Source organism: Mus pahari, chromosome 3, assembly GCF_900095145.1.
Source record: "Mus pahari chromosome 3, PAHARI_EIJ_v1.1, whole genome shotgun sequence".
Classification (NCBI taxonomy): Eukaryota; Metazoa; Chordata; class Mammalia; order Rodentia; family Muridae; genus Mus; species Mus pahari.
The window spans coordinates 46,823,064-46,839,583 of record NC_034592.1 but is presented as its reverse complement, the minus strand read 5'-3'; the positions used below and the strand labels follow the sequence as shown (position 1 = coordinate 46,839,583).

General features: G+C 41.7%; 1 protein-coding gene across 1 annotated transcript in view; it reads left to right on the top strand.

Annotated features, from left to right (window-relative positions):
* LOC110318338 (CD302 antigen) overlaps nucleotides 1-16,520 on the top strand; it is a 135,231-nt gene that overhangs the window by 33,402 nt on the left and 85,309 nt on the right. The window contains exons 12-16 of the mRNA XM_029536802.1: nucleotides 386-585; nucleotides 1,940-2,082; nucleotides 10,562-10,643; nucleotides 12,456-12,524; nucleotides 16,191-16,305. Of these exons, the coding sequence (XP_029392662.1) occupies nucleotides 386-585; nucleotides 1,940-2,082; nucleotides 10,562-10,643; nucleotides 12,456-12,524; nucleotides 16,191-16,305 (609 nt within the window). The remainder of the gene's footprint in view (nucleotides 1-385; nucleotides 586-1,939; nucleotides 2,083-10,561; nucleotides 10,644-12,455; nucleotides 12,525-16,190; nucleotides 16,306-16,520) is intronic.

The following is a 16,520-nucleotide window of genomic DNA, read 5'->3' as shown; positions in this document are numbered from 1 at the left end:
TTTTCTGTCTGGTGGCACAGTGCACGGCCCCACATTCATCCTCACCGTGCTTTTCTGATGATAGAATCCATCTGGTAGGGGTTACTTAGCGGGCCCCTGAAGAATGATGACCCATGGCGAAGAACACTTGTGTATGATGCTCACCATCCTCATTGCTATTCTCAGCATCCTCTCTCTCTCTCTCTCTCTCTCTCTCTCTCTCTCTCTCTCTCTCTCTCTCCCTCCCTCCCTCCCTCTCTCTCTCTCCTCCATCTTGGCACTAACAGAGTAGATGTTTAAACTTTGGAAGTTTTCATTTTTGTCTGTGGCCTTGTACCACCCTAATCGCACCTGATCTCCTCTTAAAAGTTCTAATGTTTAATTAACCTTTCTGACCCAACCCCAGCGTCTCCAGGCGGGTGCGTGGCTATGTCTACTGGAAAGACTCTTGGCAAGTGGGAAGTGAAGAATTGCAGAAGCTTCCGTGCACTTTCAATATGCAAGAAAGTGAGGGGACCCCAGGAGCCCGAGGAAGCAGCCCCCAGGCCCGACGACCCCTGCCCTGAAGGCTGGCACACTTTCCCCTCCAGCCTTTCTTGTTATAAGGTAATGTGGGGGTCTCATTCGGTCATCCCGCTGCTATCCTTGTTCATGTCATTGTACAAATTACGCCCCTCCCTGTAAGCACACAGTACCTCACACCAATGTTTGGGAGCACAGTGTCCTTAGCAAAGCATCATGGGTCTCTGGTATCAGACAACTCAACTCTACCCATGTCTTGCCCTCAAAAGCAAGACTAAAGCCAGAGTGACCTTTCTCCCATGGTTCTTTCCCTCTGAGAAGTTGGGTGACCTGCAGCATACTGACACTGTATGTAGGATTCTCCTAAGCCCCTAATTCTTCTTATTGGATTAAAATTTCTTCTTGTATAGTGAAAGCCAGTTCTTATTGTATTATAAACAAAACAATTTGGGGTCTGTATCATTGATGTAGTTCCACAAACAGACCTTTCAATACCACTCTCCAACTCCAAGGCGATCACATGTATAGATCTCCAGCTCACTTAGGGTTTGATGGATGGGCTGTGAGTTCTTCCAGATTTTGGTCAGCTGTCTGAGCTGTGATCTGGTGGTCTGTGACCGTTCACTCTAGGGCTCAGGCTAAAGGGTGGCAGCCGTCAGATGGTTTTTCTCATAGTAAATTACTGGAGCCCAAGAAGGGCTGCCCAACCAAGTTGACGCACTTCAGGCCTCTAGCTTCAGCATTCTACACCATGGCCAGGTCCCGTGTGAAGGTGGGGAGAAGCGTGTTCCTCCCACCAGGAGTCATGGCTAGAGTGGATGTGAATACGTGACAGGGAACTGAAGAGTCAGGACCAGTGATCTGACAGCGGCGTTTTGTCTCGTCTGCCTGCTCCCCCACTCCCCTTTCTTCTTTGAGATAGCTAGGCTCTTTCGGGGTAGAGTTAATCGTCAGAAATCAAAGAAACAGTCCAAAGGGCCAGGTTTTGATTTGGCACCGTCTGTCAATGTTCTCACACCCGTATACATAGCTCACACCCTGATCAGAAGGCGAGCCCTGTTCTTCTGCGGGCTTCGTGCTTGATGCTCAGAATTACACTGTTGGCACAGTTCTTTGCAGAGGACTACTTCCAGAAGGTTCCTGGGTGCTCTTTCAGCCTTGACCCTTGGGGCACTTTCTCTCCAAGGTCCTAGGTATGCAGGCGCTTGCTGGAGCGGTTCTCCAGCCTGGCTAGAGAAGGTTACTCACCTGGTGATGCGGCCGCCACTGTGGGGGCCTCTGGTTCACTCTGGGCGGGGCTTATCTTCTTTGCTGTGTGTACATTTCGTTATGCTTCCATTTCCCCTGAAGGAATTCCTGTCAGGGACCCACACATTTGATAAATCTATGAATATTTTATGATTATTCCAGAAGAACAATATTCTGTTTTTTTGTTAAGGTGTTCCATATAGAAAGAATCGTAAGAAAGAGGAACTGGGAAGAAGCCGAAAGGTTCTGCCAAGCCCTCGGAGCGCACCTACCCAGCTTCAGCCGTAGAGAGGAAATTAAGGACTTCGTTCATTTGTTAAAGGACCAGTTCAGGTAATGTTTCTAGAGTAAGTGTTTTTGCCCTAAGCCTAATGTCATCTTGGTATTCAAGTTGTTGTGATTTAGCATCTAAAGAGCCATTCCATGCTTCACAGTCAAGCAGCATCAAGTACCTTACTTCCAGATACCACAGGAATTCAAAGCCAACTGAGGCATCGTCCTGGCCCTGTGTGTAGCACATACCAACAGCTGGGTTAAGAAAAGTATGGCAAAGGTGTAGGGCAAAGACAAGGAGAGCCTGAGGAGAAGCCAGAAGGGGAAGGAGTGTCTCTGGTGTAATCAGGGCAAATGCCACGAAGGAGGCTGATTCTTAGAAGGTACACGGTGTATTGAAAGGTAAGAGAGGAGAAAGGAGCCAGAGGCCACAAAACAGAAACCATGTAGTTATGAGGACCCTGTAGGCCGCTGAGGAGCGAAGAACCACAGGAAGTGGGAATGGAGATGAAAATGGAATGGCTTGCTAATCAGGGAAGACTTCTGATCCTAAGGGGGGCGAGAATCAAACCAGGTTAGTCTCCAAATGATTTCAGTTGCGAAAAGGCTAGTTGTTATAAACCACCTATACTCCTGTAAACACACATGATGCGTGTGTAATTGCACAGACAGAGCCAGGGTGTGGATCAGTGGTGCCATGCTCACCTACCATCTGTGAGGTTTGATGTTCTATCCCCAGGAATGCAAAATTAGCAAAGAACGAGTCTGAAAGTACTCTCGGGGTGACTAGTTGGAAAACTACCACACCGGCCCCCCTGGAAGCCACATGGCGTGAGGACAGTAAGAAAGGAAGCCATCAAAGTGGCTACAGTCGTTGGGGTTGTAACGTCAGTGTGGAAGGCTTTTCTGACCTGATTTCCCTGATGACTCTCAGGATATCATAGAGAAATATAGGTCAGCTGACACTTTCCAAATTGTCACAGGGATTCTGGGCTTCAACAGCACAAAATTACTTTTTCTTCACTTTTCTGAACACTAAAAGGTGTTTTTTTGTTTAATCAAGGTGTACTAGGATAAATGGCTTTTTTTAAAAAAAAAAAAAAACCACATGGACATATTCTAGTGAATATTTTCTCTGTGATTGTGAATCCAACAAAAGCCCTTCCCCCTCGGAATAAAAGTTTACTAGAAAAATGAGAAGAATCTAACCAGCCTTGTTCTTTTGCACATCATTAACTATAAAAGATGTGTGAAGATCGGTATCTAAAGCATATTAAGGTGGGAGATGCTTGCAATGTGTTTAGTTCCCAGTTAACTTCATTTTTGGAGAGACGGATCTAAACTGTGTATTACATCCTTTGAAAAGCATACCAAAGACATACACGAGCTTGGGTGTGAATCTAAAAAGTCAAGAACACACAAAAATAAGTAATTTATTATAAAAAGAATTCAAAACAGGAATATAGTATAACCCCAAGACTTGGTAGTCAATGTATGTCATAATAAGAACTGAACAAAACTATCCTAAATGTTAAAAAGAGAAAAACACAATAAAAGAAGGTTTTAGGGGCTCTGGAGATGGCTCAGCAGGTGAAAGCACTTGTCATGCATGCCCAATGACCTCAGAAGCCATTTCTAAAAGCCAGATGCAGTGGCTCACATCCACAGATCTCCTGTGGTGAGATGGGAGGTGGAAACAGAAGAAATAGCTGCCCAGTCCAGAATGTGCAATGTGCAAAGAACAAAAGAAACACTGTCTTGAGACTCAAAGGAGAGAACTGAGCCTTGAAAGTTGTCCTTTGATGTACACACACATGCACACACACACACTTGCACGCATGCATACACACATATGTGTGTACACATATACATAAGACGCACACATGTACATACATACACACACACATAAGAGGAATACTTTAGCCAGGCATGGTGGCGCATGCCTTTAATCCCAGCACTCGGGAGGCAGAGGCAGGCGGATTTCTGAGTTCAAGGCCAGCCTGGTCTATAAAGTAAGTTCCAGGACAGCCAGGGCTATACAGAGAAACCCTGTCTCAAAAAACAAAAACAAAACAAAACAAAACAAAAAACAAAAAAAGAGGAATACTTTTAAAATAACAGGTTTCTAAACACTCTTTCTAAATAAAAACCTTGAATGTAGAAACATAAAGTAGTTGTGGAAATATGAAAATATCATAAATTATTCATTTTCTCTGGAAACCATATTTTAGAGACAGTTAACATGCAGTAGATTTTAAAAGTGTGTGCCTATAGATCAGATGTATGAGGGGAGGGAAGCTTGTGTGATGTTCATGTAGAGAATTATAAGAAATGAAATAACAAAAGATTAATCTAGCATAAAACAAGCTGGCAAAGGCCCAATTTGTACATTATCAGTTTTAATTAAGTCCAAGTCTACAGATTGGTTCAATAATGAAATCCGATTCTGTTTTGCTAGAAAATGCATTAAACAAATTTGGCCATTAGTGCTCGTCCAGGCCTGAGATTATGGTGTCGCCATTCTGTGTGCATGGAAACCCAGAATGTTTTAAAGCGGTGCGTTTCAGTAGAGTCCTTCTCTTTAAAAGTTAAATGGGGTGGTGATGTTTTGTGTATAGAGTGTAAGGGGCTCACCCACGTGGTGTCACTCAGTTGCTACTCCCCTGGCTTATTACATTTTGATACATTTTACTTGCCTGTGCTATCTGTGCTGTGCAGGGGTTGTCCTTTGTTAACTCAAATAGCAAAGGAATTAACAGCCACAAGCTAGATATTGTGTGATCCAATTATAATAGGCACTGAAACTGCACCTAGAAGAACGCCTTATCCACTTCTGACTTAACATATAAATATACCATATATTTGATATGTTTAATTGATATACAAATTTGTATTACATTATAAATATAACACTTAAGACAGTATCTGTCATGATTAATGATAGAGCACTTTACAATGCTTTCTCATAAAAGGCAGAAATGGGTAAGACTATCTATTACTGTTACTGTTGTTGAGCTATTTTATAATTTAATATATATTAAGATAGGAAATGTTATTATGTGTAAACATATTGTCTTCAGTGAAGAAAAAAGAAGATTATAAAAGCTGTAAAAATATGCTGTTCATGTTGGGAACTAGTCTGTAAAATACATAGAAATAATCAATGGGTATTATATCTAGCAAGCAAGATCTAAAATATTTCATTAGAAGTTTGGGTTTTTTTTTTTTACAGGTTTGCTTTATCATAGCCACTATACAAATGTGTGTGGGCATGACTACATACTCCTGCAATTGATTCTAGCATTAGGGGTATGGCAGCAAGAGAATCAGGAACTCAGAGTTGCTACATAGGGAGTTTAAGGATTGAACCCTGATTTTCATGAGCACTAGGCAAGCATTCTACCATTAAACTATGCCCAGCCCCCTCATTTTTCTTTTGAGACATAAGTCTCATGTAGCTCAGGATGACCTCATTGGTTATCTAAAACCCATTTCTGAGATCATACTGATTATCAAACTTCTAAATTTTACTGATCAACCGGTTTATGACATTGAGCAGAAAAAACAAACAAAGCTTTGGTATCGCGTAGCTTGGGAGAGGTCCTTATGGTAGCTGCCTCCGGAATATGGCCCCTTAAATACACTGCCAATCTTACCTGAAGTTTGGATTTTGAACAAGGCAACCTAATAAGATCACAAACTTCAAACACACTCAAGCTCCTGTACACAAGCGTGTGCACACGCATACACGCATACAGAAACAGACACATACACACTATCACACCATCACACTCTCTAGGTGAAGCATTCTTAGAAAATATTTACAGAACAAACTCTCAGTTACTATCTCCTTGGAACAGGAAGCCATGGATACATGCTGAGTAATCCATCTGCAGATATTTGAGGGGATCAATTAATAGAAAAAATATCATAATCTTACATGGTAGAAAGAGCCATTCAGAACATCTATGAGCAGAGGGGATCATACAGGGAGACAAACCTGTGTAAAAGGGGCTACTTTTATTGATTTGTTTCCTTTTTAGCACTCTTGAACACCCTCCTTAAAAACTGATATGAGTTCATATGGAAAACTTAGAAAGTATATAAAGAAATGAAGAAAATGAAAATCATTTCAAATATATCTTATATAAGACAACATTTTTGTGGAAATCCTCTCCAGTTTCTTCCATTTATATACACATTTTCATAAAAGTGTCTTAAAAAATACACCAATTAAAATGTTTTTCTGTCTACAAAAGTAATGCATATTGAAGTTGGAAAAGATGAATGTGTAGAGCAAAACAAACAAACAAACAAACAAAACAAAACAAGAAGACAACCTAACACCATCACCTGAAGGACCATAGTTCATCTGTGCACTTGTGCCAGCAGGCCGGCAAAGGCCATATTAAGCAGGCTGTGCTATCTGCTTAATAAGAGCTTCATTATAAAGCGGTGACTTGCTTGGACCTTGTTTTGAAAAAGCACATGCTTTAAAACCAAGATGGCCACAACAGTTTAAAGGAAAGGAAGGAAGCCGGGTCATTTACCCTAGAAAATGATTGTGAAGTTCGCTCCTTGAATGTGTTAGCTTTTATTACTGGAATTGACCTTCCCAGCAAGGGAAGGTCACCCCACCCCAAATCTGTATCACTTGCCACGGAGTTAAGACTGATGACTGAGAGAGAGAGAGAGAGAGAGAGAGAGAGAGAGAGAGAGAGAGAGAGAGAGAGAGATTCATGATACGCCAACTCATTAAGGCTCTTAGACCATTGCGACTCTTGACAGCATCCCAATGGGAAACCATTGTGGCGCCTAAATAGCCCTGGGCTTAGAGAAGAAAGCCTTGTTTGCAGCCATTGCTGTTGTGTGTGTTCCCTCCTGTGCAGAGGCATAAATGGCTTTAGATATAAATCTAGGCTTTGCAGACGAAGAGCCCCCATCAAATAGTATTTATTGGGGGCTGTGGGTCAGATACTGTTTTCCTTAGCAACCAAATGCTGCGGGAAATTGGATTGAGAGTCAGAACTTTAACACATTTACACTTGCTAGCCCCTTTATGCAGCGTCCCCAAATAGCCTTAGAACTATATGCTTAGCGTGTGGAGTAGAAACAGTTTAGAAAGAAAATGGGAATGTTTCATTTTGATCTGATTCCCCAGTTTTTCTCTCTCCTGCTTTCTAAAAAAAAAAAGAAGAAGAAGAAGAAAAGAAAGAAATAGCAGTATGCAGTGAACAATGTAGTGTCCAGCTTATTTATTTTTCCTTTATCTGGCAACAGCTAAGGAAGGTAAAACTCTAAACAAGTTGAAATTCAGAAATTACTTTCTTCTCTAACTCCCCTCCCCCCAAGCATGTATACACACACACACACATACACACACACAAACATACACACATACACACACACACACCATGAGTACCTGCTGCTCTCTGTATTTATGACGCTCTAGGGAAGTCCTTCAAATGAAGCTGAAAACTGAATTCAGGATTGAAGTGGGGTTCGTTCTCTGAGAGTGGTGATGGTTAGAGATACTTTGGACAACTGAGCAAACTCCTCCTGTAAGAAACCGCCTTCTGGTCTTCAGCAAAGGACTCAGAAATAAACTTTAAAGTGGAGAAGTTTGTCAGTTGGAGGATGGGAAGCTGCTGGACCCAGGGGCCCTGGAAGGATGGGCAGAGACTGCGAGAAAGCCTCGGGCTGTTGGGTAGCTGTTTGAATCTAAGCAACAAGTAAGCTTTGGTCTTTCTTCCTAAATGAGTAACAAACTGTTACTAAGTAAGATAAACACTCTAAAGGTTATATTAGGGAATTTCCCAGGCCAAAGTATATAATAAGCAAAGACTTGGAAGAAATAGTTACATTGTCATATGAGTTTGAGGAAGAAAACCTAGCCCTGCTGCCTTAGCCAGGGTGACCTGTGTGTGGTCACTGTCTAGACCCCGCGGTGTGGGGACTTGTGGTACAGCAGGAAGGCTGTGAGAGAGCTGAGAGACAGCTGAGGATCGGAAATTCCTTATAGCTGCTGAATTTAAAGTGGACTGAATCATCTCCACTAGATTCCATCTGTTCTGCGAACTAGTGATTATTTGCCACCGATATAACAGCATAGCAAATGCTGTCATATAATTCTCCTATTCTCTAAGTTAAACAAGTTGAAAACATGAGAAAATACGGACTGATGTTAAACTATTGGGGGACGTTGAGAAAAGGAAAGAAAGCATGTGGGGTTTGGTTGTTGGTTTTTGCTGTTTTGTTATGTTTTATCTTGTCGTCTGCTGTGTAGCTCAGGCTGAGTTGGAACAGGCTATCTAACCCAAACTGGCTTCACACTAGTCAGCCTTCCGCTTCTGCACCGAAGCACTAAGGCTACAGGTGTGTGCGACCATGGCCAGCTGCAGTTATTTAATTAAGAAGTAAGAAGGTGCTATAAAGTTAGGTTGGTACTTTAGGTCACTAAAAAAAAAATTCATAAAAATATTCAGGCTTATACTTCTCAGTAACTTTATAGCTGTGCATTCTATATATTTTGTATATTCTACAAAGCTAAACAGTTCTGATTATTTTTGCATTTGGGCCCTACCTTCTCTGAAATATATATTCATATTATATTTATGTATATATTATGTATATGTGTCTATATGTATATATGCATATATACATATATGTATGGTATGTTTATAGTATAGTCATGTATATGTTATGTATGCATGTATATGTGTACTGTGCTTATACCACTGATTCTATGTCCCAACACAAAGTTAAGTTAAAGGAATAGAATTTGGCTACTTAATTAAGCCTGAGACGTCTAGATTTTAAGGACGGTTTTTTTTTGGTTGAAATTGAAGACAGAGGAAAGTTTTGCAATTGGATCTCTTGTCATATATGTGTTCCCAATAGAGGGAAAGGTGTCACTTACATGTGTGTTCCTGCCTTCAGTGTTTGTATATATCTATCTGTGAGGCATTTCGCTGCATTCCCCTGAAACACGGTAAGTGCTTGGATTTCTTGCTCCAAAGAAATATTAGCCATCCTTTGAAGACTCTTTCCTCCGACCTCAGGAAGTGTTTGTACGCTGCAGTCCTTTGTGACCTCTCTATGTGCTAGAGTTTGATGATGTTTAGACTTTATACACTTCATTTGGTAACGCCCGTGGGCTCATAGGTACCGTGTCTCCTTGGCTGGGACATCTTCCGTCTGACAGGAGGCATCTGATCTCACACTTCCCTGAGGCGTCCCTGTACCCAGCTCAGCGCTACTACACAGACATAGAGAGCTAATATTTTATTAAATATAATACCATTATATTTAATTGTTTTCCATTTAGATTTTTAAAAATGACTACTTGCTCACTTTAAAATTACTGGACAATGGGAATTAAAGTATTTTAAATTTTTCTTTAATAAAATTTGAACCAAAAAGCTTATTTTGCATCATAAAGAAGAGACATTTGATAGTGCTATAAAGTGTGTGTGTGTGTGTGTGTGTGTGTGTGTGTGTGTGTGTGTGTGTGTGAGTGATGGAACCTAGGACCATGAACATTATAGGCTCCATTAAAGTGCTCCATCTTTGAGCTATACTAGTAACCCCTAGACACTGTTTTTAAAATGCCATTGTTGGTCTGGGGATGTAGGTCACCTCATCAAGTTCCCTCACAAAGCCCAGAATCCAAGTGCCAGCCTCACATGAGACATGGTGTCTTCATGCCTCTAATCCCAACACTCAGGAGATGGTGACAAGAGGATGAGGAATGCAGGGTCACTCTTGACAGCACACAGGGAGCTGAGGGCCATCGTCAGTCACATGACCCCCACCCCACCCCACCTCAAAAACAAGACAAGCAGCTGGAGTGGTGACTCCCGGTTTAGAGCACTTGTCATTCTTACAGAAAACCAGGCTTCGATTTCCAACACCCACATCATGGCTCACAACATCTGTAATTCCAAGTCTAGGAAAAGAAGATGGAGGCAGACAGCCATTATTGCCACTGACTCTATCTGAAAATATTGCCTGATATGAAACATTGCAGTAAGAACTTAGAATGATCATAGTTTCTATTTAAAAATCCAAAGCAGAATAGTTTTGGGTTTTTTTTTTTTTTTGGTTTGGTTGTTTTGGGGTTTTTTGTTTGGTTTGTTTTGGGCTTTGGTTTTTTTTTGCCTTTCATACACAGAAGACAACTTAAAATTTAGTTTTAAACATATGATACCTTGTGGGGAGGGATTTGTAAGGGTGGGGCTCGCAGGAGAGGAGAAAGGGCATTGCAATCAGGATGAATACATACATACATACATACATGAAATAAAAAGCATGTGGTACCTTATCTATGGCTGCTCTGGGCTGAGAGCTTGATGTTGATATTGTTTCTTTCTCTGTGTAGCTTAAGGCTGTCTTTTCTGTTGGCATCAAACTCCTGAATACACATAGGTGACTCAGTCACTTTAAAACATATAAGTACTAAATATGTTTACCAGGTATTGTCCTAAACCTCTAATTCTGCCTCCTTTTTTTTTGTTTTTTGTTTTTATTTTTAACATAGTGGGCAGCGTTGGTTGTGGATTGGTCTGAATAAAAGAAGCCCTGATTTACAAGGGTCCTGGCAGTGGAGTGACCGGACACCAGTAAGTTACAACTTTCATGCTGGGGAAAAACAAAACAAAACAAAACATGGGAGGAGTGTTTCCTTCAAAATCAAGTAAATTCATTGTTAAATAAAACATCCACATCTAAAATTTGTATGGAACTATGGAAGACCCTGGTTAGCCACAGTCTGGGGATGTAGTTCCACCGAAGTATATCATTCTACCTGAGAAAGCTACAGCACATGATACTAGCATGCTGGGACGTGATACTAGAACAGATCGAGGAGGCGGGAGGTTTGTCAAAAGATACAGAATTTTATTTAGATAATCAATAAGTTCAAGAGATCTGTCGATGTGCCATATGGGACCATAGATAACAACTGCATGTTGTTCTCACCACGTTGTGGTAACTGTCAGAAGAAATACATATGCTAACTAACTAGATTCGGTAGCTTGAAGTGTGTACTCTTTAAAACATCGTAAGGACATTAGCAGTTTTACCTCAATTAAAAAGGCAAATACCCATCTACAAACCCTAGCAGCCTTAAAATTATTTACACACATGTTTACACACATGTTTACACATGTGTTTACACATGTTTTGAAATGAAAACAGATTTACTTACAGGATGTGGGAAGGAAGACACAAAGTATTCATCTTTCTTTCTTTTCACTTTTTTTTAGTATGTGTGTGTATGTGTGTGTGTGTGCCTTGGGGCAGAGCAGTGGAGGCCAGTGGACAACTTTCCCGAGTCAGTTCTTTCCTTCTGCCATGCTGATTTGGGGACTTGAACTCAGCTTATCAGCTTTGGCCACAAGCACCTTCACCCACTGAGCCATCTCATGTACTCCACTTACTGTCACTTTTTAAAAATGTGTATATTTAGTGTCTCTATATAGAGTTTAAAACCGTGGCAATCTTTGGAGAGTACAAATTATTTTCCAAAGCTTTCATTTGTGCTACTTTGTGTTTATTCTATTATCAATTAATAGTGGAAAATACCTATTTTTATCATCTAAAAGCATTAATTATATAGTGAAAAAATATCTGTATTATCCATAATAGTTGAACCTAAAATGTAATGGTTGAACCTTGAATACTTGACTGTTGACTGTTTATCTTATCTAAAGAGAGGTTTTACGTGACACTGTGTGTGTGTGTGTGTGTGTGTGTGTGTGTGTGTGAGAGAGAGAGAGAGAGAGAGAGAGAGAGAGAGAGAGAGAGAGATTACTTACTGGACTTTTATATATTGCCAAGCTGGCATTTTGAAATATCCCTTGGTATCAAAACTCTTACAGGAAAAAATAGGGATACATTCAGTATCCTAGGGATAAGAATTTCTTAGCTATTCTTACAGATTTTCTTTTTTTTCTTTTTTTTAATCGAGTTATTTATTTACTTTACATCTTGATCACAGCTTCCTCCCCCTGCTCTCCTCCCAGTCCTTCTCCCTTACACCCCCCCCCCCATCTAACCCTTCTCCTTTCTCTCCTTTCAAGAGAGGCCTCCCGTGAATATCAACCAGCCAGGGGAGTTTTATATACCCCACCTCAAAAGACTTAAAAAGGCTCTTTGAGCTATTGATTCTGGCCCTGGGGGTGATTTAATGCCCCACCCACCCCACTTCTGAGACTGTGGCTTAGTGGAAAACTAGGGGCACTTCTGCAGTCCCTGAGCCCTCTCATGACTTGGCATCCAGATCATTCATAAAATATGAAATGTTTTCATATTATTAAATATATATATATATATATACATACATATGTATATTATATTGAAGCTGCCTAAACTGTATGGAAGTTGCAAATATTGTGTCAGCCCACGCTCTCAAGGCTGACTTACCTTCTCAGGTGTCTGCTGTGATGATGGAGCCGGAGTTTCAACAGGATTTTGACATCAGAGACTGTGCTGCTATCAAGGTTAGTACCAACTCTAAAACCAGTATTAAAAATCAAATCCGAGGACCGACATCAGGGCTCAGAGACAGCGTTCATGCTTAACCTCCGTGAAACCTTGAGCTCAACCCTCTCACTGCGCCCAAATCTGGCATCACGTAAACTCAGGCAAAACGTCCCTAGAATACCTTCTGTCCAGGGAGCGTGATGACAGGAACGGTGGAAAGCAAACGCAAACCGTCTGACTTACACTTAATTTAAGAAAATAAAATTGATATGACCAAGCCAGCTCAGTCAGTCAACAGGGTCTCGAGCGCAGGAGTGAGGATTGAAGAGAAAAAGACAATTAGACAAACATTAAAACATGACTCCAGCCAGTGCTGAGGTTGAAGCAGCTTCATATTTTCCCAGCCAGCTTTTATGCCATTCTAGGTACTAGCAGAGAATAGGGTCAGTCCTTAGATCAAAGACAAGGCAAAGAACAAAGAGATCACACACCAGCTCGTAATCAAACAAAGCAGGAAGCAAAAGTCCCAGAGTCACTGGGTCTGGGGGCTTACCAGGATTGCCAAGACAAAAGGGAAGTCACACGTTCCTTGGCTGTGTCCACCTTGATCCTTGCATTAGCCCAAATGTGAATATTCTTATCTGATCCTACGTCTTCCTCCAGAGCCCAGTGACAAGGACTTGCCAAATTTCTATAAGCAGCAAGTTGCTATACGGGGCACTGAAAGCTCTCCACATTTATATTAAAAACCACAGCTTTATCGTCATTCTAGAGTAAGGTGCCTCAAGAGTGGGCGGAAGATAGCAAAGAGAAGTCGAGAGGGGAAGCGATCGCTTAGGTCTGCCCAGAAAGAGGTGGGATTTGGCCTTGGTCTTTAAGGATGAGTTTGCGCAGGGACAACAGGACAAGGCTTTCTAACGGGCAGTAGTAGCAAGAATACAAAGTGGAGGTTTGATCGACAGTGAGAAGAACAGGATGTCTCCAGTTTTATTTGGAATTACACTACAGACAGTCCTTAAAGGATGGGGAGATGGCGGAGTGGCTTAGAGTGCTGGCTGCTCTTCCAGTGGCTGCGGACCTGGGTTTTCTCCTGATGTCTCATCACTCCAGTACAGGAGATCTGTTGTCCTCTTCTGATCTCCACGGGCACCAGGCACTCCGGTGGTGCAGAAACATATATTCAAGTAGGACCCTCATATGCATATACTCAAATTAATTAAAAAAAACAACAGTGTTTAAAATCAGGCTGCTGTCAAATTAAAGTGCTTGGACTCCTGCGGGAGTTTTTGTTAGGATGGTTTGCTTTGGTTTATTTTCGATAGGCAACAAGGATGTTTTTAAAACTGAGAAAGGATAAGATGAGCCAAGATGGTGACTGTGAGCCAAGAATGTGAGGAAGATTTATTTTGAGAGACATTTCCAAGACACAGCAGCTAGGACTGGGAATTATCACAAACACATGAGGCATGGCTTACAGAATCCATTTGTTTATCCATTTTGTAAGTGATGTGTCTGGGAGGCTCATCAAGACGGTGGAAGGTATCGGTGGTAGGGCTCTTCACAAGACTCCAGCATAGCAAGAGATAGTTCAATAAGCTCTGATACCATTGGCTAAAGGTTCCAATAGGTGAACGAGAAGGCATAGACAATGAGGGCTTACTGTAAGAATGAAAACGTAGTGGTCTTACAATGGTATTATCGATTAGTTATAGGTCCCTTATGTGCCAGGCACTGGGGTAGGCACTTAAATATACACAATCTTGTGAAGTAGGTGCAGTTACCATAACCATCAAGTTGAGAACAAAATTCCAGCTTAAATGTGTCAGAAGTCAAACTTAAACCCACACATGTTCAGGTCCATGACATTTTACCCCTGTGCTATTTTACCACATCCTAACACATCTATCTCCAGGGCTGGACCTGGCCAGGGTGGTGAAGGAATGAAGAAAAGGCAGACACACATACATGCAGACACACATACAGGCTGGGAGCTGGAGGACTGGAGTGTCTGCTAGAGAAACCACGGGACCTCTGAAGTTTACATTGTTTATTATATAGACTTGACCTGAGAGGCTGGGTTTTTGCACACGGCTGAACAGGAGACAGGCTCAGCTAATCCAGTAGAAGCGGTCTCTAGGCGAGCAATCCTCGGGCTGTAAATTTCCAAAGAAAAAAACTATGATAGACATTTTCTGCACAGTCAACATCTACATTGATATCCCCTGGTGATGGCTTTGGGATTCGCAACTGCTGAGTCAACAGCACACAATCCCTCAGGACTTCACTCCCTCGGGGCTTCCTCTGCCCCCTATTTTGCTGGCAAGTTATTCATAGAAACAGGCAGAAAGCTGGGTGCCATAGTGAACACCCTGAATCCCAGCACTCAGGAGGCAGAGGCAGGCAGATCTCTGTTGAGTTTGAGGCCAGCCTGGTCTATCTACAAATTGAGTTCCAGGACAGCCAGGACTGTAACCCAGAGAAACCCTGTTTCAGAAAAAGAAAGAAAGAAGGAAGAAAGGAAGGAAAGAAGGAAGCAAGGAAAGAGGCAGAAGAAGCAATGTTTTTCAAAGAGTACGATACATTGTGGTTAACTAGTTCAAATGCAGCATAGGTATAAGACATGCTCTACAGTAAGTTGAAATCTGGAGAACAGGGCTGAAAGGGGGAAAATGAATGCTTAAAAAAAAAAAGCAAAAGGCCACGAAGTAGGTTTGAGGAAATCATAGAAAGTAAAAGAAAGCAAGGGATGAAGAAATATGTGTGTAGCACCTTCACGTCATAACCCAAGAAAGGGTCAGGAACGCACGGTGGATGCAAGTGGAACCAGAAAGATGACTGCCTTCAGAGGAACTCTTCTTGTGGGCAGCTGTTACTGCATAGGATTTACAACTCAGCACACATACAAGCCTCAGAGAAGTTAATGTGCTGTTCAGAATTTTCTAGAACACCGATGCAATGACCTGGACTTGAAAGGTACATAGACCTCCACGTATTGAGAGATTTTAAACCTATCAAAAATAAAAATAAATCAATAGAAGAGGTGCCAACTAGGGCCCTGGTCTCCTGTCCAGAGATTCATGCCTCTCTCACCACAATACTCATAAATTTGGCCTTAAGAGGGAAAGAATCATAATAGTGATGGCGGCTCCTCCCGGCTCATGCCTTCACCATTCCTTTCCCATCCTGATCAAAGTAGAACGGCAACACCAAAGCCGGAGCCTGCACTGCTGGGTCCAGGAGTCTCTGTCACTTTCTGGTCTGCTCTGTTATAGTCTGGCTTGGGTACTACTTTAGTCTCTCCCATATGCAGGATGCTCAGCATATGATGTTTATATGTTACACATATAACTGTCCTTCTAGAACATGGAGTACAATGAATGCACACAAGGAAAAGGTTTCGTTGTAAAAAGAAATGGGAAAAATGCAAAATAGAAAGTGGCAAAATAGAAAGTGTCATGTCAGCAAAAAGAGGACAACAATAAGTATTTTGGACATAAATTCAACCTGTTTCCTTTGTCACTTGGAAACCTGTTGCCCGAGCTGTTAAGTTACTGTTCAATGTTCCCTTCCTTCATAAATATGGTAGGTGTTGGAACTAAAGAAGAGGAGGAAGCCATGGCTTCCAGCGTTTGGAAAGGAATGTAACCGTTTCAGAATATCCCATCATCCTTTTCACCCCTTAGGTCCTTGACGTACCTTGGCGAAGAGTATGGCATCTCTATGAGGACAAGGACTATGCTTACTGGAAACCTTTTGCTTGTGATGCAAAACTTGAGTGGGTGTGCCAGATTCCAAAAGGCAAGTCACTGCTTCCCCCAACCTTGAACGCTGCATATGCTGGCCTAGAAGGTATTCTGGGAAGAATGAAGCAGCGGTGCAGAGGTTGAAACTGGGCAGGTTCTTGTAAAATTTAGAAGCTAGTTTTCAGAGAACTCCAAGATGCTAATAGTTGATGTAAATTCAAATTCAAGAAACCTGTAGAACCTGCAATGACAAGAGAAGAGGGAGGGAGG